This window comes from Ciona intestinalis, chromosome 8 (assembly GCF_000224145.3).
Source record: "Ciona intestinalis chromosome 8, KH, whole genome shotgun sequence".
Lineage (NCBI taxonomy): Eukaryota > Metazoa > Chordata > Ascidiacea > Phlebobranchia > Cionidae > Ciona > Ciona intestinalis.
The window spans coordinates 2,835,195-2,861,531 of NC_020173.2; the positions used below are offsets into that span (position 1 = coordinate 2,835,195).

A 26,337-nucleotide genomic window follows, 5' to 3' on the forward strand; every position below is an offset into this window, starting at 1 on the left:
TTATTAATTGATATTAGACACTGGGTTAAATTCTTGGCAAATTTCAAGTAGTTTTAAGTTTTCAAGCAGGTGATTTTCATACCTTGTTTAAGGTCTTTTGCATTCATTATTTCTATGATTCTGTTTTGGGTATGTCTTTAGACAAAAACTTTTGGCGGCAATTGATGCAGCGGCAGTGATTAATAGTTTTGGACTTTAAAAAGTCGTAAAAAACGTGGCGGTGAGCATGAGTATTTGAAACAATACATCCGTGTTATAAGTATTACTCATTAAAAAAAACAGTGAGCTTGGTAGCGGACACGAGGAACAAACACAAATATGAAACCTTCACTTTTATTTAAAGATAAAGAAAGAACCATAAAGCATGGATAGTTGTGTGTATAAGGATTGTACAAAGCAGTCGTGTCATGTGACCGTTTCAGAAAAACGCTTTTTTAAGAATTATAAAATCTAAGAATCCTATATAATGGTTGGTTTTACTGTTATTTTATGAGCCTTTTAATGCCTATGCAAAAATTATACAGTTGTGTTAACACATTTAAAGTTATTGTGTAATAAATAAATGGTGTTTAAACACTTAGATTAAAACATGGTTCAAAAATTGAACCGCTGGGTTAAAATCACCAATTCTAAATAAAAGTTCATCTGGGGATCGTTAACACAACATTGTTATGATGTACCACATATAGCATAATATTGTTCAGAAAAATACCAAAAAAAAATTTACACAAAAAAAATTTTTATCGAAAAAATCGGTCAAAAAATTGCGAGATGATTTTTTGCAAAAAAAACGAGTATGTTGCAATAAGTTAAAAAAATAAATAACTTAGTTTGATCTGTAAAGTTCACACCCATCAAGGTAAAACTGAAAATTGCAGAAAGCACTTTAAGTAACACATAAGTAGCAACAAGCAGATTCACTTGGCAATTCAGTAACAAGAAGAAAAACAAGAAGAATAATAACAAAAAGACAGCAATAATTTGGTGCAAAATATGAAGTTCTGGTTTATGTGTGTTAGTTTATAAAAGAGTAAAATCCAGAAAAAAATAATTTTGTTTAATTAATCTATTTTAAATTTGTCATTAAATGATTGAAGTTAAATTTTTTGAAATTTAAACTTTTTCTTTCTCCACTAAAAAATGCAGAATTCACGCAGATATTAAGAAAATTTCATTTTTTTTAAATTTTGGCAAAAAAATTCTACAGACTTAAAAACTAGATGGCAGGCAATATATGATGTACTTAAAAATTGACTAATTAACTCAGTAAAATTGATATCTATAATATTAACAACATACACAGTACCTTTCGTATCATCTGTTCTTATCTGTAGCAACTTTTAGTAGTTCTAATCCCACAGGTTTATATAAGCTATACGGTGACGCAGGATAACCCACAAATATAAGATGTCTATGATTAACAAACGTCCGAAACGAACTTTTATGTAAGCCTCGTGCGTCTAAATCCCAAAGTTTTAAACATTTCAAAATCGCAAGAAAATCCGTCATATGGTTTGCGTCATCCATTCTGGAAAGAAATAAAGTTTTAGTTGCCAAAGTAGTTTGTACGTCAAGGTAAGTACTATATGCAAGCATGATAATGATATGGAATACAAGTGAAAATAGTTAACTTCTTTACATGGTAAAATTCGTATATGGTAATTTGTAGGCAATTGGTGTATGAAACCACCACAAAAAATTGCAAACTAATGTTTTATAAAGCTCACCATGTAAGTTTATTTAAATGATGATACTATTATACATAGCAATAATTCTTAAGATAAACCAGAAGATAATAAAGATATGTAGGTTGCCGTAATAATGTAAAAAGAAAAAAAAAATCGATTTTTGTAATAATTTAAGAAAAAAAAACAAAGTCAACATTTTACTTACTTAAAAAACCCGACATACGATTGACCACTAGGTGATGCTGGTGAGACGAAATCATCATCGCATGGTGACCTCGTGTGGTCAAGTAACGACGACCTCATAATAAGCTTGTGCATTAAAACTTCGTATTTATCTTTTGATAAAAGTGAAACATTCTGTGGAAAAAAAACAGGTTTACTACATTTTCGCTTATTTTCTTCCAATCAAATATAAATATGTTTTTAACTGTAAGCATGTTTTAACAACTGTTGTTTAGTTGCTATTACCTATCTTTTCGTTTGAAATGTTGTTTAGTCATCGCTAGCATAATCGCAGAGACAAATAAAAGTTAATACGTTTATTATTCACAATAGTAATAAAAGACTACATTAATAAAAAGTGTTTAGTAGAGTGGGGAAAGATGGGACACCTTTAACACATAATATCCAAATAGCTGGATCGTGTTTTAAACAATTAACAACGGTCTATGGAAGTCGTGAAGATACGGTTTTACAATTCATTGAATGTTTTTTGTTTACAACCAAATGGAAAGAGAAAACTAAACGAAAAGGTGTCCCATCTTCCCCCACGCTACTATATATACATGGTACGCTATATAGTTTTGAGCAGGTACAGGGTGTAAGCAGTCACTTATATAAACATGTTTAAGCAAACATTAAATTTAATTTTTTTTAAATTGAAGAAAAAAATCTAAAACTCACTTTTAGCTTGACATTTCTTTCTTCATTAATTCTATGATTTTGAAAATAAAGTCGATGAAAGTAATTGTTCATATTTACTCCCGATGTTCCGAAATGAAAGGTCCTCGACACATCAGGGATGATGCATTCTCTTCCTCTTCGTATTTCTGGATGTCGCATCCACATGTCCCAATCCCATGGCTAAGATAATGTAAAGAAAGAAATGTTTTGCATAACAGCTTTTTCATGGCCTCTTTTTACAAGGCTTATGGCCATAAGTGTCTTGCTAAGGGTATCTAGGGTGACATGTCACTTTTTTAAAACAAGGGAGTCATTATATGTTTTAACACTGCAGTTTTACAGTTAACAAAACCTTCACCCTACTGTCAGGTGTCTATACTAATAAGCAGAACCAAAGGTTACAGTATTCCCCACAATAATCAATAAGGTTTTCTGCATAATGATCATTTATATAATGACTATGAGACTGTGACCTGTGTAACTGTATTTTAACAATATCACCTCAGATTTGGATAAAAATTGAATACAATGTGGCAGTAATCATTTTGCGGCTGATAAAAGTAAAAAAATATAAAACTAAAAAAAATAATTTTTTTTTTTGTAAAAGATAAAATGACAAAAATATTTCAACCTTTTCTGGTCCGGGCCAGTTCGGTTCTAGTTCCTCGACAAATAATGACCTTCGTAGCATCCATCCTAACCCTGGCATGGATTCAACACGGTAAAGTAAACTGTTGTCATCGCTTGAGTGATGGTAGCCCTGTGTAGGGGGTGGTTGGGGTTAGTGGTGGTAGTGGAAGAGAGAAGAAAAGAAGAGAAGGAAAAAGAAGAGAAGGAAAAAAAAGTTCGGAGAGAAAGAAAAAAGAAGATATAAATATACAAGGAAAGAATAAAAAAAATACAACAATAATTTTAAAAAAGTAATGAAATAAGTAAAAACACCAAAATCAATAAACAAAGATTGAAATACAATCAACTTACATGGTCATTCCATGCAGACACGCAATATATTGAATCATCGGATTGAAAAAGTGGAAACACCTGGTTGAAGTAGCTGGAATAAAAAATCAACTTTCAGTATTTAAATGAATCTATACCTTATATAACCTGGGGTGGTGAAAAACGACAGCATTTATAACACGGGTGTTCTGTTTCATACATCTGGTGCCTGCTTACAAGTTACAAATCTACATAACTTTTTGGGTGATATTTATGGTACTTAGGGTTAGTAATATATGGCTGATAACTTAGAAAACCCCACAACTTTGCGAGTAAATATTTTATTGTATTTATAGTATATGGCTGACAACATAGACAACCCATAAAGGCGTTATGAAAAAATTAGTTTAATTAGAAAAAGCACCAACATCCAACCTGAAGAAATCGGGAGCAACATCAAGATCTTCCTCAATAATGATCATAAACTCTGCATCAGGGTTGAGATCAAAGGTCGCGGATAAACTGGATCGATAATGTTGGGATATCCGCGAACTTTTTACCCCAGATGGGGTGTGATAAATCCCCTTAACCCCGAACAAGCGGGACACTTCCATTGTTTCCTAGGGTAAAATGGGGTAAATTAACTGTATTAAATTTCATTATTTAGTTAAAATGCTCCAGACTGTAAATTTTGAGTTTTGCATTTTTTTTGTAAAATATATAATTTTTCATTATTTCCTGGAATGTGTGTGAAGTTAGGTGTTTTTTTCTAATAAAGCACTACGTTTTCTTTCATTTAATTATTAAAAAAGTAGTTAAGTACAGGGGTCAAAAACCATAATCTAATTTCAATTTATTTTAAGTTTGATTTTAGTAACTTAACAAAAAGTGTAAGTAAGCATACATGGTTTAAGTCTTAATAAATAAAAAAAACGCTATGCTGATATTTTTAGGTCGATTTGAAGCATAAGTAGAAACAAACATCTTACCTCAAAATGACCATCAATAAACACAATGATGTTGTTTTTGTTTACACCATCTGCTTGTAACAACGATCTTAACATCCTGTCAAAAATAAAATCAACATTCGTAAAAAAGATATCATTTACTGGCCGTAACAAAAGTTATTTTTTTTACAGGAGTTTTTTACCATGAGCAATAAAGCAGTATATATATTGAGTGTATATAAAGTACCCCAGTGGGGTTTTGATGGTAGCACCCTGGGTGTTGGGGTACTGGGGTAGTAGACCTACATCCTAGGTCTCAGTTTTATCTCACTGAAAACCCCATTCTTATAGAATAGTATATTTATTAGCGATTGTGTCTCAGTGGTGTATAGATAGTAGCACCCTTTAGTATTTGGGGTACTGGGCTAATAAACCTACATCCCAGGTCCCAGGTGTACTTTACTTAAGACCTCATCCTTTTAGGATAGAATCTGTATTATTAGGTGTTTAATAATTGCCTCAGTGAAGAGATGGTAGCACCCTGTCCCTAAGTGCTGTCTCAATTTGATAATATATCTATATTCCATGTCTCAGTTGTGCCTTTTTAAAGACTTCAACCTTACAGAATAAAACACCAACACCACATATTACCTGTACAAATATTGTGGTCGATTACTGGCAATTACAGCAACAGGAACGTCATAAATTCGATTATTTTCCAACTTTCTCGTGGGAAAACTAATTTCTTGTGGATGTTGGCAATCGCATAGTGAACCATATCCCTCGTATCGTGAACAAAACTCTCGACGTCGATCACTTTCGATTGAATCCAACCACTTGCATGAAGAATAATCTGTATAATGTAGAAAGGTGTGGAAAATCATTATTGTGTTATAATGTTACGTTTTCCTTTCCATGCTATAGCGTCACCAAGTGGTAATTAATAAGTCACGTGTTACATTGCCAAATGTCATTTACTAGGGCAGTTCAATTATCATTATTACATTTTACATTGTTTCGGTTTTACTGACGTGTTTAAGTTAAACTTGGTTTCTCATTACTAAAAGAAAGGCCAAAACTTCACATGTTGTTACAACAATTGTAGGTGCAAAATGTACTTACTTAATTAGATAGTTAACTTATAGTTAGTACATCACGTTTTTAAATTTTAAGTAAAATTTAGTGTGACATTCCTATAACACAGTTGACTCTATACTTAAATCATAGATTCATAGGTGTAATATTTTTTAAACAATATCTGGGGCTGACATTGACAAAATACAGTTAAATTCATATTCGCTAAACATCAGGAACCTCATTGGTTGATGTGAATTACAATAGACTTCCGCTTTGCTTGTATGTTTGACAGTACCCATGTTATGTAATACAGCTATTCTATTCTGTATGGGTGAGGTCCGTGAGAACCTGGGATTTAGGCCAGACTTTGCCCATTAACCCTAAATATATTACAACTAGTATAGTACGTAAAAAATGTAGTGCATATTTGTATTATGATGTATATTATGTGGTTATGGGCTAACTATGGCTTAAATTACAAGGCATGCCTTTCCATAGGACCTTGCCTATACAGAACAACATACATGACACATATAATTATAATTTACCCTTCACTGTCAATGGTTTAACATGAGCATGCATGTGAATAGGTTGTGCCCATTCGTTGTTAACTTCTGTTGATTTCATTTCTTCATTGATTAGTTGACCTATGATTGTGATGACACACATGATTATTATGACATCATTAAGCTGACAATTCAATACTATAATGTCGCACAGTGTAATAACGATATACCTCAGCATTGAGAATTATGACGTTATACAACCCTGAAATGAACAACTATAAAATCATATATAGGTTTATACACTGCATAATCAAACAAAATCCTGATTTTAATATTACAAGTTTACAAACCCCACTATGGCGTAATTTTAAATTATTAAACTAAAAAAAGCATTGTTTTGGCCATATTTTAAAATGAAACTAATTTGAACCATACCATGCTAAAAATGCCAAAGGTTTTTACAAATTAATGTGACATGGTACTGGTAGTACCATGAAGATATACAATTTAATAGCAATGCTTAACAAAATACTTGTGCCCAAGTCACAAGAATGTGTCATACTGGTAACTTAACACTTCCAGTTCCAACGGAACACTTAACATATGGGCGATATGGCTATATGGCCAACAAGCTTTGACCTAAACCATGCTAAGTGTAGATGTAAGTCAAATTTTAAGCAGAATGAGTAAATGTTTCAAATGAAGCAAAATTTGGAAATTTATATATATTAGAGTGGGGGAGATGGGACACCTATTTTTCTATTTTCTCGTCACATTTGGTAGTAAACAAAGAAAATTCAAAGAATTATAAAACCATTTCCTCACGACTCCCATAGACTGGTGTTAATTGTTTAAAATACGATCGGAATATTTGGATAATATGTGCTAAAGGTGTCTCACCTTCCCCTACAATACTATAGATTAATTATCTTTTATTAAAACCATTAAGTTTTGATCGATTATCAACTCACAATTAAACGGCAATTTATATAACATTTATCATTAACTAAAACAATAAAATTTTGAAATAACAACCATTTATCAATTATCATATTATTTTACCATTATGACATCACAACTTACCATTATTATAACACAACATCACCCAAGTACTTCTCCAACCCAATCTACCGACCATTTTGCTGCCCAGTGTTTCCAGATAAATTTTAGTTTTTCGTCCCAAGTTCATTGACGCCTCGTCCTAAAAAAAAAAAAAATAGGAACACTTGGATTTTTACAGGTTGGTGTTAATTTGTAAAAAAGCCAAAACTGATTTTAAAAGGGGTACTTTAACATTTTATCCATTTAAGAGGGTTAAAAAATATTGGCCAAATACAATTTAACTGAATTGAAAACTTTGAAAATAGTGCAACTATTTTAAATTATTATTTTATGCCCAATCTGTGAAACGATCCTATAAAAATTTGAAAAATGTTAAATAATTTTACCACAAAAGAGATTAAACTAAATCTCAGGTCCAATGGGATGTCAGTCTTCTCACACTACAAGGCCCTGACTGCATAGAATAGAAACAAAACCAGAATAGTCATAATTACCTTCACAGCAAACGCAATCATTCGATTCTCGTCATTAATTGCCTTCAAGTATTGAATCATCAGTTCATCCTGACCTTCTATAAAGGTGTCAAACACCTGAGATCCCATCATTTCACCCTGGAGGGAATGCATGGTAAAATATGGTTTTTTTTTAGTAAAATCTAGGATGACACGACATTGTTTATGTCAAACACTTAGCTTTTTAAATATTAGGAACCACATTTAAAGGTGTCGTCGTTGGAACTCTGTAAGCATATCCTCACTACTCTGAAACTACTTTGTTAATTCATTAATTGTTAAAAACACAATTATCAAACATGGGATTTAGGTGTTGACTGTATCCATCTCACCCCAAAGTATTATACAAAATATACATACTATGCAGCCTGCCACACTCCCACTTACATTAGCTTGGTTCAACACAACCACATGAATTCCTCTCCCAGCTTCAGCCTGTTGATCCTCGTAAACTAACTTGTTGTTCACTTTTACTGACACAAGGTTTTTACTTGAAACAAGCTGAAAATAAAAATAATAAAAGTGTTGAGTAATAGGACAATGAATCAGCAGCATAGTCGACCTTTTTTTGGAAAAAAAGGGTGACCTTTAGGCCATATCATATGCCCAAGGTATTGCCTTTAATAGGTGGAATGTGCATCCAAATTTTTAACATAGGATAGCCTATCATAATGATTTTAGGGCAGTGTTATTTAACCTTTTTGGATTGGCGAACCCTTAAAGTTGGTGAACTCCTGTTTACATAAAAAGTAAACTGAGCTAAAAAAAAACGAAACAAAGTATCAAGTTTTTGTAAAATGTATCTGTTTAGTGTGACAAGTTTGTGATGCACCCTTGAATACATATTTGTACTGGTGCACTCATGCATATTTTGCACAAGGGCACTTTTCTAGGCTTCTAGGAAATACAAGCATACCCTACATCCTCATGTTAGGTGCCTATTATCAGCAGTATTTACCTCTAAGTTAATTGAATCAACAGTTGGTTTTTGTTCAAGCATGCTTCTATGGAAATATGCTACGTCGTCTATGTCTACGTCAATGTCTGTGAAAATAGAAATTTCAAATACGACATCATAATTGATGTTTTGCGCGTTAAACAGCTGTGAAAATAACGCACTGCTATAATGCTACGTTACTTTTGCAAAAATCTTTTATTCATACAAAAACTATGTTTCAAATAAAAACATTATAATATTTAAATCTACAAAGTACAAACTGTTTTTTTTCTATATATTGATTATTTTGCTCACATCTTTATTATTGTAATCAAACAGAAGAATAATACAGATTATAAAAGAATATACAATTACAATGTCTGCCTTTACAATACTGGTAACCACATATTAATATATCACAACTTACCATACACAAACATTGCTTTATGTTGCTCATATTTTAACTTTGCGTCTATTAGCAGCTTAAGATTGAACATACAAGTCAAGAGAAGAGCAATTGCAATGAACACCTGCAATATTGATATTAATAAAAAACAATCTAAGAAAAAATGAGCTCGTTAAAAATGTGCACATTTTTCGTGTTTCAAGCACAATGTGCAGGTCGCTAAATTTAAATGTGCACCTATTCCACGAGCATATTGTTTTCACATTGTGCGAAAAATGTTGAAAACTCCTGTTGCATTGAGTGTCACGACTTCATCCACATAGAATAGAAATATTGTATACACACTTTTTGTCGACTACCACATTTACCTTCAGCATTCTTGTGTATCTTCTTCTTTTATAAACCGCAGCTTGTCTCCATGAAGCCAACCAATGCATTGAACCAAGCTGAAAGTCATGTTGATGGTGATATCTTTGTTCATTTGAATTCACCCCTCGCAAGTGGGTGAAACTTTTTGAAACGAATGGTTTTGTTCCCAGCATTTTAATTGTGGTTTTGGAAAATCGAGTACAACTGGAAAATAAAATGAAAAATAAAAATACAGTCTATTTTAACTGTTACGCTAAGACAGTTTGATATAATAGACCATTTGATGTTTTGGCAGTTAAAGATATTAGATATAAAAAACATAGTTTTAGTAGTTTTTTTTCTAAACATATTATATATAAATACTTGGCTTTACATTTAATCTTTATAATTTCGGTTTTAAATTAAACTATATTATATTATCATAGAATATACAAATACCGAAATGCATTAACAGTGGAAGTTTTTAAAATGGAACGTTATTTATATAGTAGTTAGAACAATATTATTGTGCCAAAACACTGTTAAAATAACATCTTAACATGTAGGCTAGCGTTGCTTACCTTTAAAAATCCATCACTGTAAAAAATATCGATCGAAAAATCAATAAATTGAAAATTTTTAATCCCCACTTCATAACAGAAGCTGCGTTTCAGGGGAATCACCTATTGCATCGACATCTTATAAGATTGTAGATACTATAATAGATATTTGTAAAGGGATCTAATATTATTCAGATTAAATACAATAACGTAGGGAAAGACGGGACACCTTTATTAGCACCTAATATTTAAATATCCTGATCCTTTTAAGCAATTAACAGCGTTCTGCGGAAGTCGTGAGGATACGGTTTTAAATTTTTTGGAATTGTCTTTTTAAACTACCAAATGGGACGAAAATATAGAATGAACAGGTGTTCCATCCTCCCCAACCCTACTATATAACACTTTTTCTGTCAACATTTACGCTTTATTTTACAATAAAAAAATTTGTAACTTGGTAAAAAAACTAAATCGGTTGAATCATTTTAATTACAATTTAATTGCACAAATACAGAACACATTATGCTCAAGGATCCAATACAAAATGACTCAAAATACAAAACGAAGGAAGAAATACAAATATACTGGTGGAATCGAACTTAAAACTTCACCACCTATGGTAGTATTCGATGCTTCAATGGTATGGTTCACATGTCTATTTATGCTGTACGACCAACGTTTGACTCTCCAAGCAATACAGTGGATTGAAAATAGGTCTTCCAGTAGAATAAATTCAAACTTATCAATTAAACAGGAATTACATTCTGTTCCATATGGGTGGGGTCGTATGACGTTACACGCTACGTGACCTGGTATGCAGTCCAGCGTTGGCTTGTTACTTCAACACGTTATTTAAAACGGTAATGTCACATTTTAGCAACGCTGTTTGAGGAAAAACTGATTCTTTCACATTGAACACTGTATGGTAAAGAGAGCTACAAAATTAGCGTTACAGCGCAATAGTTGAAAAAAGCGACAGCTATATTAAGTGCCAATACTTTTGTAAAGAACATTGTCGACCATTTTCGCATCGCCAGGCGACAAGTTTTGTGCGTTTAGTCGATTCCTGTGGATCTTATGTTTCTGCAGCGCGCCCTGTGCTCCATGGGCCATGGGTATGGAAACCCCATTACTTGTATGTGGGCCACGGTCGTCTGCGAAACTGTAGGGCCGTTCTGTTCCCGATGGCCGTTTTAAATCATTGATCTCCCAATACACGTTCTCGTGCAAGTTTTCTCTCGGCACCTGCAACAGGTTCGTGTTCACACCGCTATGTGAAGATTCTCCGCTGGTTGATGGCGTGTTAGTGATGCTACTTGAACTGGACCCCAAGGGGCGGGAGGGGTTGTAATCGTGGCGTGACAAGAGCTCGAAATCCCCGTTGCCATCCACTGTAGCTTGCGTTGTAGGTGAGAACCTTTCACTGCCAGTAGCATCAGTTCCGGTGCTAAAACTCACACTCAGCAAATTCTTCCGGCCACGGTGACTTCCGCGTGGATATTTACGCCTCGCTGCCCTGTGACGCTTGACACGGATGGCAAATAACATGACAACTCCTCCCACAACAAGGCTTCCAAAACCCACGCCTATAATAAGCAAAGTTGTATGTTTTCCCTCAAATCGTGAACCTGTACCCGTCTTCTTTCCATCCGTGCTTTCATACAACTTCGGACGAACCGGAACCATTTGTTTCGGGTTTTCAATTCCGAAAACAGTTGGCTTTACGTCACTGGTAACCTAGTAACGACAAGAATTTTATAAATCTCCGATTTTGTTAAACAATACAACCTTTAACATGAAATGAACGTAAATTTTCTTATAATTATTTTTGGTAGTTTTTCTTTGTCGGTAATGGGCCAGCTCTCTATATGTCCTTTACAGCTCCATGCTATAGAACCTTATTTGCGTATAAGCATGTTTTGTATACTTGGAAATTAAGTGTTACGTACGATTATTAAAGCGTCTAAGAAAGAACATGTTTATTCAGACGTTCACGAGTAAATAAACGTTTGGCTTAATATGCATTACTAACGCCATGGTCATTACACAATTTGTTGTTCGCTACTATTACGTTTTAATGTCAAGTGTTACGTTAATGTGAAGTGTCCTTTGTAATGATGCACCATCCCGATAAACAATGCTTATTGTTTATTGTTGTCGATTTTGATTCATTGACACTGTCACTGGTGGCATTGTGACGTAACAACTATATCCGTAATAACAATACACACTACTATTTGGAAATAAACAAACGATTTGTTTGTGTAGGCATTGTGTATGTATATATAGGCATTGTGTATGTATAGGTATATACCCGTGTTATAACTCGACGGTGAGCATGAGGTGTATGAATACACCATTCATGTCTGATGTTTTAGAAACACCAATATTGCAAGTCTTGTGTACAACAAAACACCCATGTTACAACCCGACAGTAAGCATGAGGTTTATTAATATTCTTATCCATACATGTTATAGCCCATTGTAAATTCCCACACACTGCAATAACACGTCAATCTCACCTGAGTGTTAGAACAAGGACCTTTAAAACATTCCTTCGTATCTTCGGAAGCCTCCTTACCCCCAAAACACATCAAGTAACCGATATCACTACGCTGGCCATCTTGCATACCCTGGCACCATCTATATCGTTGCTTTTGGCATTCTGTAGAACTGAAGGATATGCATATAGTTAGTAATGAATAAATGAATGAATGAAATGCGTGGCGGGGCAACTACACTCGTTATACCACAGGTGTTCTGTTCCACACATGCAACCCGTGCCCGCTTATATACGCGTTACCGCATGTGTAACTTTCTTGGAAAAAACTAAACAAACATATTTAGTAATGTCCTCTTGCCTTGGTATAAATGTAAGGTTATTAATATAGTCGTTAACCGTGTAGTGTTTATCACGCCGAATAGAATGTACCATAAGGTTATGGTCTTTAGTGAATTACACCTGAGACAGGCCTGCAACATAAGACACCATATGGAATAATTATGACGTAAAGTTTACGGAAAAAGAAAGTGACGTCATAACTTAAAATTCCAAACCGTACATTTGCGGAAATTTTGTACACTGTGACGTCATAGAGAAAAGCGCGATAAACAATCGAATTGATCCCGCGCTACTTTGGCCACTTCCGGTTATTAAGACCGCAGATTGTTTCCGGTGTGATTACGTCACAATGGCGGTCGCCAAAGGGCCGATTAAAAGGGTTTGAAAGTATATTACGCCATTATGGTACAAAGTCTGCAGCTCACAACATATGCAACTATGACATAATACTATATGGAGATAACTCTATTATATGCAGTAGGTGTAACCAATATGGTAACTAAATATGGTGGTGCCATTAATATTGGGGAAATGGGGCAACTATCCTGGTCCATGGCATAGCACGCTGCAAAACCTCACCCACCCAAATTAGGACTAGTATTGTAAAGCTGGGACACGTGTGACATGTGTAAATTGCACAACCTGCGGATATAGGCTAAAATATTAACCTTGTATAATAGGGGGGGAAGATGGGACACCTTTTCATTCTAACTTCTTGTCCCATTTGGTAGTCAACAAAGAACATTCAAAGAATTATAAAACCGTAACCTCACGACTCCGATATACAGTTTTTAATTATTTAAAACACGATCAGGATATTTGGATATTTTAATGACTTATTTACTTTTTTATGATACTGTTTTTAAGCAACAAGAATGTCTAGACTTTAGACGTTATTCATAGCAGGACCCAGGACGTCTGGTCTACGAGAGTTCACACAAAGTGAATAAATAAGAAGAATTCGTAATTATTGTTGTTGTCTTAACTATCCGTGACACGCTATACGGTGGGCAGAGATTAAAGATTGACAGTTCGTGGAATAAACTTCAACACAGTACCAGGTATCCCAGTAACTTATAAACAAAGTACCGGTTCGTGGGATAAATAATAAACTGTGTACCGGTTCGTGAGACAAGTGACAATCAGTGTAGCGGTTCGTGAGATAAGTGACAAACAATGTACCGATGCTTGAGATAAATGACAAACAGTAAACCGGTGCTTGAGATAAATGACAAACAGTGTACCAGTTCATGAGATAAACGGCAAACAGTGTACCGGTTCGCGAAATAAACGACAAACAGTGTACCAGTTCGTGAGATAAACGACAATGTTCCAAATCAAACCTAAAAATCTAATATACTTTAGAAACATCGAGCCACTAACCTTTCGTTAACTTTAATGCATCCACCCCACATGGACCATCTTCCCCACTCCCCGAGGCAAGACGCTTTGTTGACGCATGGTCGGGATTCACGTGACCGGCACATTGTGACGTCATTAGAAACAATACATGGACGTGAACGGGTTTGTCTATAAAGAATTAACCGCATTATATACATTGTTCAATGTTAGTAGGGTTAATTATATTCTACATGGGGGAGGATCAACAGTGAAGCACATCGGGGGATGTGAGGTTTAAGCCAGAGTTGATCTGTTACACCGACACTAAAAGCTATAAAATGGACAACCAAAAGTCATGTCTACTTATCCACACACTGCAATAATTTCTGCAACTCGACTGTAAGCATTTGAGTAACTTTGTGGATGATTCTTTTTACTTACATCCCGTCTAGTTTATGACAGTCTCCTCCACCACAACTACTCCATGTATTCCATTCACCATACGTTCCATCGCAACGAACGCATTCTTTGCTCTTCCTTGCATAGCAAAGCTCTAAGTTAAGAACCAACATCGTGCTAACGACTGCGATAAGATGCTTCATGTCTAGGTTGGTAGTTCGGAAATTAGAAATCGACTTGATTCAATGAAATATCTGCAATCACGAGTAAATGTGATTTAATTCGCGTAGTTTATAATGCAACAGTGTATAGGTATAATTGTTTATTTAAAGAAAAGTAAGATACGTTGTAGTTCGATGAATAAAATATAGCGTAAGTCGTAAGATATCGAAAATTAACAGAATGCAGAAAAATGAAAAACGAGTTTGACGCAAAAGAAATGCGTCGTTTAAACAAGCAAGAAGTAAACTATTTACACACTTTTTATTATTTAAAAATGTGAAACAAATAGAAAAGCATTCATTACCTTGTTTAAAAAATAGCTTGAACACCCGGTGAAGCAGTACTGATGTTTTGTCGCAAACTCCAGAAAACAACACAATTGCAGCAGCAAGCATGCAAACCTAGGTACTAGGGTGATGTCACATCTTATGATAAATAACTTTAATCATCAATACGATTGATGCTGATACGCGAATTTCTTGATAATAATTTGTTTTGTAAGTCGAACCCGTTTGACACGAGGTTTGAAATGACGTAAATATGCTAATTTAAGATCTTTCAGCGTGTCTTAAGCGATAGCCGCGATAAACAAAGAAATATTTACATCAGCGTTGTTTAGCGTGGGTTAGCATAAATATATCTTTTATTTTATCGTTATACCGATTTGAGCTACGCTATGTAGTGTAAACACCGGTTTAAAGAATAAACAAAGAATTACCTGCGCTAAACAACGCTTGGGATAAATATTTCTTTGTTTTGTCCCTTTCACGCCGAGGCTATAGCTCGTGTAATGTAATCGCTGCTGTAAAAACAAACAAACAAACAAAGAAATCTACACATAGCTTATAAGATAAACTATATCATTAAGAACAATTCGAATTATCAAACAACTAACAACAAACAAATCAGATAGAATACAGGATGTAAAGGATATCCGGTTGGTGACGCTGATGCTGTAACACATGCACCACCTGTATTTAAATTAAGGACTGACTTCCATATCTATATACTAAGTTCACCAACTTAGTCAAAAACAAATGGGTGACTCAAAAGGTTCTTGGTTCGAAACCAGGACATGGCCACTAAGTTACATACCGGGAGTTTCGTTTGAATTGCGTTTTTTTTTGTATACACTTGCTGACTTGTAGCAAATATATACAAAGAAATATATACGCTAAAAAAAGATACGCTGAACAATGCACTGGCTGTATAGATATTGTTTTGTTTGTTTTACACCGAGGAGAGCTACGCTGAAATATAAACTCTGCAATAAAAATCAAACAAAGAAATATCCAGCATTGTTCTACGTAGGTCTACGTAGATATTTCCTTGTTTGTTCTTTGTAGAGGCATTTACCATACGAGTAGCTCGCATCGGTTTAAATAAAGAACGAGTAAAGAAATATCTACATCCAGCGTTGTTCAGAGTTCATATTTCGTTGTTTATTCTTATCTCTACGTCATACATACACATCAGTGCGAAGCAAAATCTACGCTACAGGCTACCGGTGTCGTTATTTTCTAACTTAGTACCACGTTGTGGTACAAACCTGACTTGAACATACTTTACAACTAATCTGCCATACTAAGTCTATACTCGATTAATGTAAGTTTAGCGTTAACGAATTTACTATTTATTGCTATTCAAATCTTACATACAAATCAAACCGAACTGCCCTCATCTCATTCATCCACATCCTATACAAATTAGAAGTTCATAAACTATATCTTAACCTGAATACGACGTATGGTTTTATATAGATACAGCTTCCTGCACATAACCCCTATACAGCAGAAGTGGCATTCTGGCGAAATTTCTGTTCATAAAATTTCACCGAACCAAAGCTAACCGATCGCGTCTATTGTTGCGTAAACAAGTGCTTCCGTGACGTCACATTTCCGTATGTGCATGATGCACGCGCACGCCAACTAGCGAAAGAAACAAATATGAATACACCATGCTGTAACTTGACAGTGAGCATGAGGTGTATGAATACACCATGTGTGTCTGGTGTATAAGAGGCACACATGTTGTAATCGACAGTGAGCATAAGGTGTATGGATACACCATGTGTGTTTGTTGTATAAGAAGATACCCGTGTTATAACTTGACAGTGAGCATGACGCTTGTGAACTGACTTTCAGAACATAAAGGGATATAAACGACAATATTTTATTATCCTTTCATAAAACTGTTTTATAATACATTTCCATTACAACAATTATAATAATTGTTCCATTATAATAGTAATTGTGATGTCATAATGTTAAATTACGGAATAAATGAAACTCATTATTGTATCCCTTATGATAGTACACACAGTATCATAATTGCACATTGTTACTTCATGTATGGTTTATATACCACTATAGTCCATACATACCTTAGGCGCCAAACCTGGGGTGGCAGGGTAGGCATTTTTGCACAAGATAAACCATGCACATTACAACCAATAAGTTTTTTTCATAAAATGCATCTAATTATCCTGACCTCTCCTGCATTTTAAATGGTTTGTCGCTTATAATTATAATATCCTTATTTTCTCCATGTTTGAGCAAACTTATGTATTTGTTCAACAAACGCAGGGAACAAGGCACTCACGCTCTCATCTATCAGCGCTTGCATGTTACGTACAGCTTCTTCATCACTGAGCTCCAACAAGAACTTGTCTTGAACCTGAAAATAATGAAAAATATTTGGTATAACTGATATGCTTCGCTGTATGATTACCCAATATAAAATACACAACATTTTAAAATCTTGCTTATTGCAATAGCTTTAGGCCTAGGGCATGAGAGTGACAACCAAGTTTCCATCCATAAGGATATAAATGACCAAACCAACCAAAACTAATTTCTGCTCATCCACACACTGCAATAGCTTCAGCAACTCGAATGTTAGCATAGAAGTGGCAACCGTGTACCAAAATTTCACTCTTTCTCCATACATCAGTTTAAGACTTACTTTTTTCACAGTTTTATCAGGTTCCAGGGCAATATCAGGGACACTGGCATCCGTCATTAATGAGAAGAGGTTCAATATAAGGTTAGCATGACGTCGTAGATGTAAAAACGCTGTGTAACAATGCTTGCGGAACTCATGATAATGGTCACTGTTCACACCTGACAATGGATTCATATTACCAAAAAAATCATATAATTCAAATTATCAGCCATACATGAAAAATCCTTCACAAAAGAATATACATGGCAACTCATATGCTGGCACGAGTATATGCAACAGGAAACCCATGTTATAATGACTGTCGTTTTCTGTCGTTTTCCCACCACCCGAGGATAAGACAAGTTACATAACACATTTATTCATTTATTAGTTTAGTTGTTGTGGCTCAATGGTTTGGCGCTTGCATTGTAACTAAAGAATTCAACACTCGATATTGATACCATTGTACTGTCTTTGGGTTGGCATTTGATGGTTATTACCCAAACCTAGTGGTCACTAATGGGTTGTCTAATATTTAGACCTAAAATGTTGGCCATACAGAAAAACAATCAGTCCTAAAATTACACGCTGTCACTCATAAGTGGAAAACCTCTAACAAGGACTGCACCCATTAAGAATAGAATATCAACTTATATTATAAGTTTGTTTTAAAAAAGAAATTGACCATGCCATTTAGGCGAAACATACATCTCTTATTAAACAATTGGTTGAACTTGAATTTGTTTGTTATGTTTTCATAGCATTTTTGTAGAACTATCCTTCCTATATAATATAGACTTTTAATTTATACCTTAACACTAAACACAGAATACATATACTTCCTCATTTTACCTCCCATGGCTTCCACCATTTCCTTGCTTAGTTTCATTGGGGGTGGTAATGGTTTAGGATCTCTCCCCAATATATACCCGAAGTCAATGTGGAAAAGTTCCCCTGTCTTTCTCAGCAACAAGTTATCTAAATGTCGGTCGCCAACGCCAAGCAGGTACGTGATTACGCAATACCCAGCGCAAGATTTTACATAGAGGTCCATTACGACTGGTTCAATCCCATATGAGGCTTTGTCGTTAGGTTGGTGTTTACGGAAGAAGTTTTGGATTGAACCTTCATTTGCAAGGACCTCAGCTACTGAGTTTGATTCAATGAATTGCATGAAACTGTGGGGAAAAATATGTGTCACTTGGTGGTGGGTTAGGTGTATATAATTGAGGCCAGTGGTTTTAGGTTTGAATTAAGACCAGGGTTGAAAAACTAGAAATCCTGGGTTCAAATCCTGGCCAGGTTTGAAGAACTAGGGTCTTGGTTTTAAATCTAGGTCAGGGTTAGAGAACCAGGGATCCTGGGTATAAAAATTCTGGCTAGGGTTGGAGAAACAGAGATTCTAGGTTCAAATCCTAGCCAAGCTTAAAGAATCAGATATCCTGGGTTTAAATCCCAGCGAGGGTTGAATAATCAGGGACCCTGGGTTCCTTCCTGGCCAGGGTTGGAGAACCAAGGATCCTGGATTAGAATTTTGCTATGGTTAAATGACTTACCCATGTTTGCAGCTAGTAGCCAACACTTTGTATGGAGTCAACTTTAAATCAAGATTTTCTTTTTGAAGAAGTTTGTCCATCAATGTAATTATTTGTAAAATCAATTGATCCTAAAATATGTTCCTTATTAACATAAAATATGTGTACAGCGTTGGGGCTTTAGCAGATTTTCGAATCCTATATCTTAATACCTTAATAGAGAGAGGTATTACATTGCATTATGCCATGGGTATTTGGATTTTGACTAACTTAGTATATTACTTGAACTTACTTGTCTTAAATCATCCCCATGTTTAAATATAGTGATGTATTGTTTACCATCTGTTGTTTTGAACGGTAGCTTGGCTGGCATGAGGTTGCTTTTGAATAAATTAGCTTGTTCGGCTGCTATTCCATTCACCTGGGTATAAAGGACATGGGTTATAATATGAAACTTCTTTATAACTTTTAACACAAATAAATAGACATCGAACGTGGGTTCTGTAAGATGCAATTACAAAAATTGCTAAAAGAGTTTTTTCGGGCTTACAATATGACAGCAACAACAGCATATATATTTAACACTGATCTTCAGACTAAATGGTTTGTTGAAATGAATGAGAAATAAGCAAGTTGACTCATTGATTCGGGAGATATTCCCTGTTCGCAATTTTTTACCGAAAAACATTCTGTAACACTGCAGTGTAAAAATAGCAAAAAAAAACTATTTATGCTGCCCTGTTCTGAAAAAATATCTGCAACAAAATGGTCAAGTTTTGTCACAAAAAAAGTAAACAAAAATGTCACCGAACGCCTCAAATGTTAACAAATCCCCAAGATGTCGCTAAAACCCAAGTTTTGCCACAAAAACCCAACACCTAACCTTAACATTTGGATCAAGAGGCAATGGCAGAGCTTCAAATGAAGAGAAATTCATGTTCTCCAATATCTCTGTCTCGGCTGATAAAAGAGCACGAAGCTTCTCAATCTTCTTCTTCCTGTTTCCTCCATCCCTCTCCACCAATTCCATCAAACGAACCAACTTATCCATGAACTTCTGTTGGCCAGCAAGTTGGGACCTATTGATGGGTAAGAGTACGTTATGTGGCTTTGTAATTATAAAGAAAGGCAGAAGTTGATAAATTGTTTATCAGTAAATTCCAGAATTGTGTCACGCTTCAGAATCTCAAGTTCCAACCATATAAAATAGATATTAAAAGTTTCATAATATGTTTATTTAAGAAATGGTAGCAGCATCGTGGTACGAGCTCAATATCCTACTGCATGAGGATAAATAGCAATAATGAATAACTACTATACTTGAAAATATATGAGATCACTCACCTTCTAAGCTTACATTCCCTGTTTCCCTTCAATAAAGCCCAACTGAACCTCCTCAACACAGTGACGTACATCTCAGTTACTTTCTTCCTCTCCGCATCTGCTGCTTCCGTCTCTTCACATTCAACCAGCACATACCTGTCAATCAAATGCAGAAATCAAATATAAACTGTCAATCAAAAAATAATGTCAATAAAAAGGTAATTGTTAATCGAACATGGCTGTCAGAAAATTTTAGATTATAATCAAAAGTCAACTTTCCATTAAAATACAACTGTCAATCAAAATTTAGCTGTCAATCAAAATTTAGCAGTCAATTAAAAATTAGTTGTCAATTAAAAGTCAGATGTCAATCAAACATTATCGGTCAATTAAAATTTAGCAGTCAATTAAAAATTAGCTGTCAATCAAAAGTTAGCTGTCAATCAAACATTATGATCTCACCCACCAGTAGAAATAGTTGGTAAGATTCGAGTTCTTACAGGCTCGTTGTATGAGGAAGGTAGCAAGGTCCATATCTTGTTTCGAATCTTTTTGCGAACCACTAGGGGGAAATATGAGGAAAATTATGTGGGGGATAAATATATAAACGGAATAGCAAACTTATAATAAGCAGTTTTTTTTATCAATGTTACTTCTTCATACCAGCTTACAATGTATTAAAACAACATTGTGTTATGATGTCTTAAAACTTTTATTGAATATTACATAACGGACGGTAACCTCACCTGGCTTGCATTGTGTTTACATCATGCTTAGGGAGATCCCCTGTATCAGGAACACTGGGTGCTTCCCCAGGTGAAAGGTCATTCGAATAACTCCGTGGAATTGTGGTTTCTTGTCGTTTAATCGCGTCAAAACCTGGAGTGGTGGGGTAAATGTATTATTGAAGGTATATAATATATAAATTGTTGTTGTCATGTGTTAATCTAACTTAAAACAGCTTACAGCTATTTCACAAAAGTTTTATTTTTGGCATTAACATTTTAATGTTGTATTTAGGTTGAGTTTTTAGAGTAAATACGTAGGTTTGCCAGAAGAGCCTTGTGTAAGGCTGGATTAAAAAGTGGAGGAGCCATCATCAGGTCAGTGGTTCTTATGGTAAAGTATGATGTAATAAACCAGGAACATTATATGTGAGTCAGATTTGGCCCATTGACCCTAATGTATCAGCTAGTTTACCAAAACCGTAAAAACTACAAATAGTTACAAAACATCCTACCTTCTATGATTTTGTCAAAGTTTTCATATTTTAGAGCTTGAACAAGTTGTAGAAGATAAAGAACAAGATTTTCATCTGTGGTTTGGCTGAGAATCTTTACAGCATAACTTCTTACTGTGGTTGGGAATTTGAATTAATGGTTACTAACTTAACAAGGATTTGAACCTGGAATCTCATGGTTAAACCTTGACAGCCAAGAGAAGTCAAAATTAACCCAGTGGCCCCTAATGGGTTGTTTAAATGGGCAGCTATACAGAAAAAAATCCCTAAAACAATTAGCCACAAAGTTACATATGCAGTAACTCGTAAGCAGATACAGGGTGTATGAACACCACTGTTATAATGACTGTCGATGCCCCACCCACAAAAGAGTAAATAAGTTAAATTTAATATTTTCACAATGAAGCAACATTACCTGTTGGATTCTGGAATCTTGGAGACAATAATTCAAGCGCATCGACGACGTCTATAGGAGCCCACTTCTCCAACATTTGTAGCGCAACATTGCCCTCTTGTGGTCGCTCCCATGTTACGCAACGAAGGAATTTTGTGAGCGCTTTCTTTTGATGCATTAAGTAGTATCTGTGGTGGTGGTAGGTATATGATATAGTACTTAAGCACTGTGCAATTTTGAGTATATGGTACAAATGTTAACCAGACTAGTCTAAGTTTCAGATGCAATTATTCACACAATTTGCGCATACCGTTGGATTCTGATTTACTTTCCTTCTATTCTATATGGGTGAGGTCGTACAGCAAGACACGCCATGGGGTCGGGAACTTAGGCCGGAGTTGGCTTATTTCTTCAACACCCAGGGTGCTACCATATGAACCTCATAAATTCTTCAAGTTATATTTAGAAACCATATATTTTTTTTTTGCTTTTTAAATATATTCTAAACAGTTAACAAACCTAAACTTCCACACGAGGTCCTCTTCTTCCTCGGACAAATTTTTTGAAATCGGGTAATCGACAATATTCATGAGTTGGTCACGCACCACTGCATTAGGTTTAAGGTCATGTTGCGCGGTTCGCAAACTACGAGCGAGTTTGTGATGTTTTTCCTCGATGAGGTTCGAGTGAAGCAACTCGTGGTCGGGGAGGACAACTAGTTTGGGGTTCGTGCGGATCTGGAGGAGGTAATGTTCGATACAAGTTTGAGCACGTCACTTTCCGACGTAAGAGGGTGTCAGAGTAATGGGGCAAATCTGGCCTAAACCCCAGGTCCCCAAGGAGTTCACCCATACAAAATAAAAAATTAAAATAAAAAAAAGATATGAGTTTGGTATTCCTTTTTTGGTTGTTGTGCTAATGAATTATTGATATTAACTTCTTAAATGGGGTTTTGGGTTAGTCAGAATTTGACTGGCTTGTAGATTAAGTTAGGAATACTAGGATATCTATTGGGTATTTTTGACTGAATGAACGTAACTTATTTACCTTTATTTACAGGGCAACAGCAGTCGTTATAACACTGTGCCTTAATTTCCAGGCCCTAGCATAACGACCTCCATATAAAGTATAACTTATATAAACTCAATTATTTCTTCCTACCTGTACAGGCTCCCCTCCATCCTTCTCAAAATAAACGATTGAATAATTAACGTCTTTGTAAACCACGGCAGGGAACTCCACCATGAGGTACATGAGGTTCTGCTTCTTCTTCTCTTCCTCATTGATCACTTCAATCTCCCTGGAATGTTGTTCATAACGTTAGTTTTGTTGCAGCTAAGGGTAAATTAAAAATTTCTTTATTCTACAAACTATTTTGGTGTAAGATAGTAATTATTATTTGGATTAAACAGCCATGCTTTTAAGTGTTGCAATTTCCTACACTTTTTAACATAGCATGTTTTAACGACAGTCAAATTACTGTCAATTCTATTTTTTTCTTTGTTTAAACAATATTACTAAAATATATAACTCCACTATCATTTTCGAAGAGAAAAAATAAATTATGTTACATTGTTACTAAGGGTAAATAATAAATATTTATTATTGTTATTACTAAGGGTACAAACTTTAACCACCTGAATGTGAGCCGGTCCAGCCAATCAACTTTGGTCATGTGACCTTCCCTATGCTTCTTGGTAAGCTTGGCCAGTCTTGTCATCTGTTTGCTTGCATGAGGGGGAGCTTTGTAAGGTGTGGTGGTTGGTACATCACCATCTGCTGGTACATCAGGCCATACACATACATCATGTCTGCCCTGTGGAAATGCAAGGCTTGTTTAATAGTAATACCACATATATGATATGGGTATTAAGTTTGATTATAACTAATCCTTTATGGCCGTTTTTATTTTATTGTGTGAAGACCTTACAGTGAGGCAGCTATGGAACCTGCGATTTAGACCTTGCCCCATTACTATCAACTGTAAAGTAATACATACATATTTTGATGTTCCAAATAAATTGTATTATGTTATTTGACCCGCTATGTATTTAGTTAATATACATAAAGCTAGAGGTATTGAAATAATACCAATTGTGTTGTTAAATAAGGATAACTGCCTAGCACGTTAAAACGATTAAGTTACCAAATTTACCTTTTTAAATGTTCCATATTTCCCAAACAATGGAACTGTACTGCCCCCTACTGGTAGCGGTTTCCCAGGTCCGTGGGTGTCCCACACCGTCACCGTAGCAACAGCGTGTCGAGGAAGCTCACTAAAGCGTATCGGAAGTTTTAGCCACTCGTTCCATGAATGTAGACTCCGACCAGGGGAGGTTGTGTAGTGTCGATATGCTGTTTGTACTGGGAGACAAATCGCTTTACTATCCTCAAATACCTGAAGTATGTGGAAAAGTAATAAAACTGGTGAATCTAACCCTAATCTGGTGCTCATATAGCAAGACAATTCTTGTAAAAATATCTCTCTCATATTATACAATTTGCTTGGCTAGATTGCTCTTGCCTATTTCACAGCATCAGTTCTATTGGTGGAGATGCCGCATAAAACGTGGGATTTTCTACTTAGTTTTAAAGAGGCGCACAAAACATTTTTTGCCAGTTTTAATAGAAACATTAAATCCCATTCATGTTAAATGTTTCTGTTTAAGAACCAAATGTTGATTTAACAGTCCCATTGCTTTATAAGTGTTTGTTATTTTACCAATTTAACAATTAAAATAAAACAACCCCTACCAGACCAACACTAACCTGTACAGTAACATACATGTGGCTGTCATGTTCTTGTTCAATTTCTCCTGAATCAGAAAACTTAAGGTGCGGATCGGCCAGTAGTTCCTGGTATCGACGTTTCGGTCTCGAACCTTCAAGACTACATATCTATTTTGATGTAACAGCTTGTTTATTTATGTGTGCTTAAAGACTGTAATTTTGTTACTATATTCCATATTTAGTTTTGCTTATTAATCTTCGCATTTATAATTGAATAGACAAACTCAAAATATTATGAGTATCATTATTATTAAAAAATAAATTAAAAAAAATAAAATAAATATTTTTAAATAAATTATTGTTACTATATTTAAAAAAAAACAGTTAAAAAAGGCAAAAGCTCCTACAATTATTTATACATAAATGTGTCAAACAGATTAAAACTGAAGGAACATAGTTTGTTACCTTTATAGTCACATTTACATCCAAGTCACAGCTGTAAACATAATGGAAACGGTCAGATATTGGTGGGCGTAAAGCATCAGTGTTGCTCAATGAAGTATTATCACTCATGGTTGTATTTGTTTAATCACTGCTGGAAAATTGACTGGCATCACTTTTGCGAATCTCAAAGTTTCCACTGTATTCGTTGCACTTGTAGAAAACTGAAAGAGAAAATGTTTTTTCATTGATATTGGGTGTTAGTTTGCAGAGTATGGCAAGTGATTTTGTTTACAAAGTTTTTGTTATGGTTCAGGGGCGCAACCAGGGGGGCTGTTTTGCTGTCATGACAGCCCCCTTTTCCGCAGACACGCACGCAGCCAGAAAGTGCTAAGACGCACACATACGCGTTGCATTCAATATTAGATTCGTTCGCTTGGAATTGGGACAATTTTTCGTTCAATTGTTACGTCACTTGGTCTATTGCAACGTAACTATTAATTATGACGTTTCATAATAAAACAATCTGGAGGAATGTGCCCACTGCCCAACCAACCACGACATCGAAACATCGTGTATGAGCGTCATATTTTTACGCTCTGCGCCGGTCTAGGAAATAAAGGAAGACGCATGCGGTAGCATACATTCCACACCTAACAAACGAAGCAATCGTTGTAAATTTATTCTCGTGACAAGTGACGTAATGAAACTCTGGTTCTCTAGCGGTGACAACGAACGACTCTGTCCAAGCTCGGCCGGGACGATACTTTGTAATATCATATTACGATTTCTGTTGGCTCCAATTTACTGATAGCGTCGCTACTTGCTTTTATATTTGCACCAATTAAAATTCACATAATCGCGGTTTATCTGCATTTAAACCAGTGGTTTCCAACTTTATCTACTCGCGTATACATATTTTTGGTTCATGCAGCGTTCTCGTACCATACATACTAAACTACTAAAGCCTCATGAACAACTCATTTTAAATAGTCAAATTAGAAACCGTACCGCGGGCACACCTATTTTTTCCGTGGGTATC

At 35.2% G+C, this 26,337-nt stretch overlaps 3 protein-coding genes across 4 annotated transcripts in view; all 3 read right to left on the minus strand.

Moving 5' to 3' along the window:
* Positions 1 to 317: 317 nt before the first annotated feature.
* Positions 318 to 10,024, minus strand: LOC100177475 (protein O-linked-mannose beta-1,2-N-acetylglucosaminyltransferase 1). The gene is made up of 16 exons (XM_002128238.4): positions 9,907 to 10,024; positions 9,346 to 9,550; positions 8,999 to 9,101; positions 8,593 to 8,678; positions 8,022 to 8,135; positions 7,617 to 7,733; positions 7,144 to 7,261; positions 6,103 to 6,201; positions 5,129 to 5,330; positions 4,520 to 4,595; positions 3,966 to 4,150; positions 3,573 to 3,645; positions 3,223 to 3,351; positions 2,592 to 2,771; positions 1,894 to 2,045; positions 318 to 1,528 (listed from the first exon to the last, which is right to left on the minus strand). Exons 2-16 carry the CDS (start codon positions 9,517 to 9,519, stop codon positions 1,315 to 1,317), a joined length of 2,022 nt encoding a protein of 673 aa, XP_002128274.1. The 5' UTR covers positions 9,520 to 9,550; positions 9,907 to 10,024; the 3' UTR covers positions 318 to 1,314.
* A 272-nt stretch (positions 10,025 to 10,296) lies between these two features.
* LOC100179829 lies at positions 10,297 to 16,649 on the minus strand. Its single transcript, XM_002128128.3, has 5 exons — positions 14,994 to 16,649; positions 14,510 to 14,721; positions 14,111 to 14,257; positions 12,408 to 12,558; positions 10,297 to 11,622 (listed from the first exon to the last, which is right to left on the minus strand). The coding sequence occupies exons 2-5, from the start codon at positions 14,668 to 14,670 to the stop codon at positions 10,870 to 10,872; spliced, it is 1,212 nt and encodes a 403-aa protein (XP_002128164.1). The 5' UTR covers positions 14,671 to 14,721; positions 14,994 to 16,649; the 3' UTR covers positions 10,297 to 10,869.
* A 198-nt stretch (positions 16,650 to 16,847) lies between these two features.
* LOC100182163 (phosphatidylinositol 3-kinase catalytic subunit type 3-like) overlaps positions 16,848 to 26,337 on the minus strand; it is a 10,942-nt gene continuing 1,452 nt past the window's right edge. For both annotated transcript variants that reach the window (XM_002128041.5, XM_026835416.1), the window contains exons 2-18: positions 25,320 to 25,519; positions 24,894 to 25,022; positions 24,280 to 24,522; positions 23,762 to 23,940; positions 23,286 to 23,424; positions 22,644 to 22,861; positions 22,146 to 22,312; positions 21,731 to 21,844; positions 21,237 to 21,369; positions 20,957 to 21,052; positions 20,512 to 20,646; positions 20,051 to 20,246; positions 19,460 to 19,588; positions 19,189 to 19,298; positions 18,485 to 18,810; positions 17,654 to 17,811; positions 16,848 to 17,365 (exon numbers count right to left, since the gene is read on the minus strand). In XM_002128041.5, coding sequence (XP_002128077.1) covers positions 17,225 to 17,365; positions 17,654 to 17,811; positions 18,485 to 18,810; positions 19,189 to 19,298; positions 19,460 to 19,588; positions 20,051 to 20,246; positions 20,512 to 20,646; positions 20,957 to 21,052; positions 21,237 to 21,369; positions 21,731 to 21,844; positions 22,146 to 22,312; positions 22,644 to 22,861; positions 23,286 to 23,424; positions 23,762 to 23,940; positions 24,280 to 24,522; positions 24,894 to 25,022; positions 25,320 to 25,427 — 2,721 coding nt within the window. In that variant the 5' untranslated portion in view covers positions 25,428 to 25,519 and the 3' untranslated portion in view covers positions 16,848 to 17,224. The remainder of the gene's footprint in view (positions 17,366 to 17,653; positions 17,812 to 18,484; positions 18,811 to 19,188; positions 19,299 to 19,459; positions 19,589 to 20,050; positions 20,247 to 20,511; positions 20,647 to 20,956; positions 21,053 to 21,236; positions 21,370 to 21,730; positions 21,845 to 22,145; positions 22,313 to 22,643; positions 22,862 to 23,285; positions 23,425 to 23,761; positions 23,941 to 24,279; positions 24,523 to 24,893; positions 25,023 to 25,319; positions 25,520 to 26,337) is intronic.

Excerpts from the sequence above, each read along its gene's own strand:
- LOC100179829 (XM_002128128.3), bottom strand. The coding sequence starts at position 14,670 with ATGAAGCATCTTATCGCAGTCGTTAGCACGATGTTGGTTCTTAACTTA. Across the intron at positions 14,258-14,509 it reads TGTCATAAACTAGACGGGAT|ACAAACCCGTTCACGTCCAT; the intron begins GTAAGTAAAAAG and ends AATTCTTTATAG. Across the intron at positions 11,623-12,407 it reads GTCCTTGTTCTAACACTCAG|GTTACCAGTGACGTAAAGCC; the intron begins GTGAGATTGACG and ends TGTCGTTACTAG.
- LOC100177475 (XM_002128238.4), bottom strand. The coding sequence starts at position 9,519 with ATGCTGGGAACAAAACCATTCGTTTCAAAAAGTTTCACCCACTTGCGA. Across the intron at positions 7,262-7,616 it reads TGATTGCGTTTGCTGTGAAG|GACGAGGCGTCAATGAACTT; the intron begins GTAATTATGACT and ends TTTTTTTTTTAG. Across the intron at positions 5,331-6,102 it reads TAAACCATTGACAGTGAAGG|ATTATTCTTCATGCAAGTGG; the intron begins GTAAATTATAAT and ends TACATTATACAG.